This window comes from Penaeus vannamei, chromosome 16 (assembly GCF_042767895.1).
Source record: "Penaeus vannamei isolate JL-2024 chromosome 16, ASM4276789v1, whole genome shotgun sequence".
Lineage (NCBI taxonomy): Eukaryota > Metazoa > Arthropoda > Malacostraca > Decapoda > Penaeidae > Penaeus > Penaeus vannamei.
The window spans coordinates 21,373,575-21,378,574 of NC_091564.1; the positions used below are offsets into that span (position 1 = coordinate 21,373,575).

At 36.0% G+C, this 5,000-nt stretch overlaps 1 protein-coding gene across 1 annotated transcript in view; it reads right to left on the reverse strand.

Moving 5' to 3' along the window:
* Window positions 1–3,190: 3,190 nt before the first annotated feature.
* Window positions 3,191–5,000, reverse strand: part of LOC113821421 (dihydrolipoyl dehydrogenase, mitochondrial) — a 15,161-nt gene continuing 13,351 nt past the window's right edge. The window contains exons 5-6 of the mRNA XM_070131556.1: window positions 4,190–4,379; window positions 3,191–3,933 (exon numbers count right to left, since the gene is read on the reverse strand). Of these exons, the coding sequence (XP_069987657.1) occupies window positions 3,640–3,933; window positions 4,190–4,379 (484 nt within the window). The 3' untranslated portion in view covers window positions 3,191–3,639. The remainder of the gene's footprint in view (window positions 3,934–4,189; window positions 4,380–5,000) is intronic.

Consider the following 5,000-nt stretch of genomic DNA (forward strand, 5'->3'; position numbering starts at 1 on the left):
TGTGTCTGTGTGTTCTTCAATGACCATTTGGTAGTTGATTGATGACCAAATATCTTCGCTATCGTCAGACTGTATGGTAAATATCATAAAAGAAAAGATTCATCAACACAGAGTATGTATCGCAGACATTATTTTCTACCGCTTGCTTCATATCCAAAACTGTAATAATGCCTAATTTTGGATCAGATTCTACATTCCACAGTCTACGTTTCTATAGCGTCTACCCTGGTTGAGAAGGCAGCTCATGTCAGGACCTCGCATCGTGGCTTCTCACTTTAATAGCTTTATTTGTGCTTAATTGTATGATATATCGTAGTAAAGGTGTGGAGGAAAATTCATATCTTCACAATGCAAAATATGTATAAATATATTGTATTGTGATGATATTCATTCTCATTCATACATTTTCTACATTTGTCAACAGGGATGCGGTTCATGATATATCGTATTATCTGTATGATATATCGAATATAAGCCAATATATCTCACCAACGCCCAATACGGCTTTCATAGGCTGTTCATTATAAGACCACTAGGTTAATTCCTTAAGAGAGCTACGGATGGTTACCTACGGAAATTCCATTTTCGAGTTTCCTATTACGCTGAGCTAGTTATTAACGGTGCGTTATATTACTCAGCCTACAGTTTCGATATGTTAGTCCCGTTAATAAGGGAATGCTTACAGTCAGGCGAACTGGATGTTTAGATATATTGATTTTGGCGATTTAATGATTTCGTTCAGATATTTTTTACGAATATTATTTTCTTTCACATTAAATTACTTTCATTTTCAAAATAGGCTTCATGTAAAAATGCGAATCATGCTTTTGAATAAATTCCTACATGAACTCGTGTGCGATAAGATGACGCATAATAGGGAAAGGGCCGTTCCTGGGCTTGCATCATAAATCAGAGTATACGTCTCTTCAGCGCGATAAAACCACTTTTCGCTCAAGGATGACGCCCCTGGCAAAATACCACCGATTGTGCACTAAGGGATTGCAGTGATGTTTTGCTGCCAGGTTATGAGAAGATATGTCTGTTATTTGCTACGCCGATGACATATGGTATTAATTAGGCACGGGCATTTCTTATTCTGCAAGCTGCGATATCGGTCGTCCCGATGGCGTCATCATTTTTTCCGTTCACCAAAATACGGTTTCGCGGAAGCTAGCACTGCTCAAATATCGCAGGAACCGCCCTCATTTTTAACTTGGGAATGTAACGAATCACTTCGTTTCTATCCCGTCGATTTTCGTTCATTCTGCACAAAGTTGAAAGAATTTGAATTTGAAGGTAGTTTTACTCTATAGACTACACCCCCTAGATATAGTGGCACACCATAAAACTGCATATACACATGTATTCCGCAACCCCTGGTCCGGTTTTGATAAATGAGGTATCATTTTTATAGCCCTTATTCGTGGATTATGAACATGAGAATAGAGTTCCTTCTTACCCTCTATTTACGAGGGATTGGTTTGCGTCGGTGTTATAGTCATAGAATGTATATATATTTCACAGGCATTTAACCCTTTCTGCTTGGATGGCATAACATACATGTCATGCCTAATGCAGTCTTGGTTTATCAACTGTAATTATTCATATATAGTTCCACAAGTACTTAGTCTTGGAGTCAAGTATTAGTCCAATTATCTCATATGTTTATTCCGAAGGTTGGGAAATGACCTGGGTGGATTATTCGGAATGGAAAAGGTTGGCAGAAAGTATCGAGGAGGGGCTAGTAGTAGTTGTCGGAGCTGAGATCAAATGAGAGGGGTCGGGATCAAAATTAGATAGGCTAGTTGATGAAGGAGCAAGCCATAATGCCCAAATAAGGGTACAAGATCTTCATTATTGGCCATGGTGGGCCTGAAATATGTGGGGAAGAGAAATGGTAGACCATTTTGTGGTTGTATGTTTGGCGGTCAACCATGGGAATGCAGTGTCCATGGCTGACACAAACCCAGCCTTTTCATCCTTTCAGCATGGTTCTTACACTTTATAAAGTGAACTGAAGAAGGGACTAAAGAGAATTAAAGGGAAAGGATTAAAAGGATAGACTATGCAAATCTAATCGTGATAAAGGCTGAGGCCCAAGGCAGAGGTGATCCTCAACACACTACCTCAGTCCCGGTCTCCTATGCCCGTACGTGCATTGAATTGGGGGGGGGGGGGGGGGGGTATTACTTTTTCAAGTACAGTCCTAGATTTGACAGGCTTCTTGTGGAGAAATACATTTTTTACTTTAAACAATATATTTTCCATCTGTATTTACTTCATAGTTCAGGAACATCTTTCACCCACAGAGATATTATAACCCAACAGGGTCTGTGTAAATGTTTTATGAACCTAGTAGTAATGATTTTCTGGACTAGATTTATTGGATCATAGGGGTCAATTGTCCCAGCCACTAAGACAGAGGGGGCCCAGGATAAGGATTTCCTATATGATAAAATGTAATAGTTATATAGGTTTTATTATTAAAGAGAACTAAAGTGTGTGGGGGAACCAGCCTAAAGAAAAGAAGGGTGCCCTCTTCCCTTTGAATAATTTGATAAATTGGTAAATGTAAAATACTTAAAAAGTCTTAATCTGGAAATAATCATAAATGGATTTACAATTCCATAATGCAAAAAAGTAGGTAACTTACACTTGAGACCTATGAAATTATTGTTGTACAAGATTAACATACCACTATGGTCATTATTACAAATTGAAAACTATAGTCTGTTATTCTTTGTCAAGAAAACTGAGAAAAATATAATTGGTAGTTTTTATTGGAGGTAAAACACTTTTTTCTCTTATTTGCAATGTAATTTAATCTTATGTTTAAAGCTCACCCCCCCTGATGATTTTTATGTTAATACAGTGACTTTGTGATGAAAATACATGAGTTGGGACTCATGAAACCCAGCCTTGCTGCATAGCATATAAAAGATTTAATGATATGGCACTTTTCTTTGCACCTTGTACATTTGGAATTTTTACAATATAGCAAAGGAACAAAGGATGCTAATTCACTGCTTGGCAACCCAAAGCTGACAAAAATTCAGATTGTTTTCCCCAAGACAAATAACAGTACTTTCTTGACTAAAATTATATAAAGAAACCAAAACACACGATAGTCTTACCAAATCTGTATTAAATGCACAGTGAATAATAAATATAGGAGAAAAAAAACACTAAAACAGACAGTGTGTTTTACTTACAAATTGAGAAATTCTCGCCAAGTATAATATACTTACATTGCATCTTCCACATACGACAAGTTTCATATGCACAACTATGTACAGACATGATGCATTACATCTTTGGGTTAGAAAAAATAGCATGAAAAAAGTGACATGTAAAGAGAAATAATTTATTATATGTGAACAAACTTCATTGCAATATAAATAATTAATTTTACTCCGAAAACAGTTTAACAGAAAGCTCTAACCAAGATTTTGATTTTTTTCATGATTGTGTAATTGTGTCTAAAAGAAAGAGAAGAGAAAGAAAGAATGGGTTAAACAGCTTGTGAAATGCATCAAAGATCCTCATCCCTAAACGAGACTAAAAGCACGGAAAAAATATAGACAATACATATATCTCATTATTTTTTTATCGTTTCTTTTATAAATAACAGCCTATTCATTAGAAGTTGATGGGCTTTCCAAAGTATGCAGCCAGGTTAGCTTCACGGAAGGCCTCCGAGCAGGTGGGGTGGGCATGGCATACACGTGCTACGTCCTCACAACTAGCACCATACTCCATGGCCAATGCTGCCTCATTGATCATCTCGCCTGCGCCTGGACCAATGATGTGTGCGCCCAACAACCGATCTGTATGCTTGTCTGCCAAGATCTTGACCAGGCCATCAGTGTCATCATTACACTTAGCACGGGAATTGGCTGCAAATGGGAACTTGCCAACTGCATACTCCACACCCTAGATGGGAGGGACAAGGGTTACTTGATTATCAATGCATAATCAGAAACTTTTGAATTTACTGAACCATTAAATATCAAAGTAATCACTAGAACAAACAAAACAGATAATCTACATTGCAGTAAAAAAAACAAAAAAACTGATGGGTTACGTAACTGAAATGTTGGATAATTCACTTGTCTCACAATAATCTTTACTTTCACTCATTCCTATCTACTAATCTTCATAAATCTCCTCTTAAAGATTTCAAACCTACCTCAGCCTTCAGGTCCTCCTCTGTCTTGCCAACCCAAGCCACCTCAGGATGAGTGTAGATAACAGATGGTACACAGTTGTAGTCGATGTGGACAGGGCCGCCAGCAATGCCCTCTACACACACAATGCCCTCATCTTCTGCCTTGTGAGCCAGCATGGGGCCATGGATGCAATCCCCGATGGCAAAGATGCTAAAGGCGAAGATTATAATTAGTTTTACTTGGTTTCTACAGACAATATAAACACTAAATTTTAATCTACATAACTCCCCTGGTTACCTTTCTGGCTTTCTTCAGATTTTGATTGCCTCAAATGTATTTGCATTGGGAGCAGAGAAGGAGAGGGACAGAGAGAGGGAGAGGGGCAGACAGAGAGACAGGGACAGGGACAGGGACAGGACAGTAATGTGACAGATATCACATATTTTAATCGGTACATCAAGATTTAATCATATTTTTATTATTTATTATTTAACTATTATATATATATTAATTTACATATTATTTATTATTTAACGTTATTATATATTTATATATATACATATTCATAATATTAGATAATAATGACTAATATGATATTGTTATTTAATCATACATATTAATTATACATAAATATTTATATGTCATTTAACATATAAAGTATATTATATCATGATAATGAAAAATATGATAATAAGGATATTAATCATTGCTCTAAAGTGTTTATTATTTTTAATATTTTTAAATGTAGTAGTTATTTCTTTACTACTTAATATTACATTTTATTAATATATAATACATCGTATATATATTATTATTTATTATTTATTATTT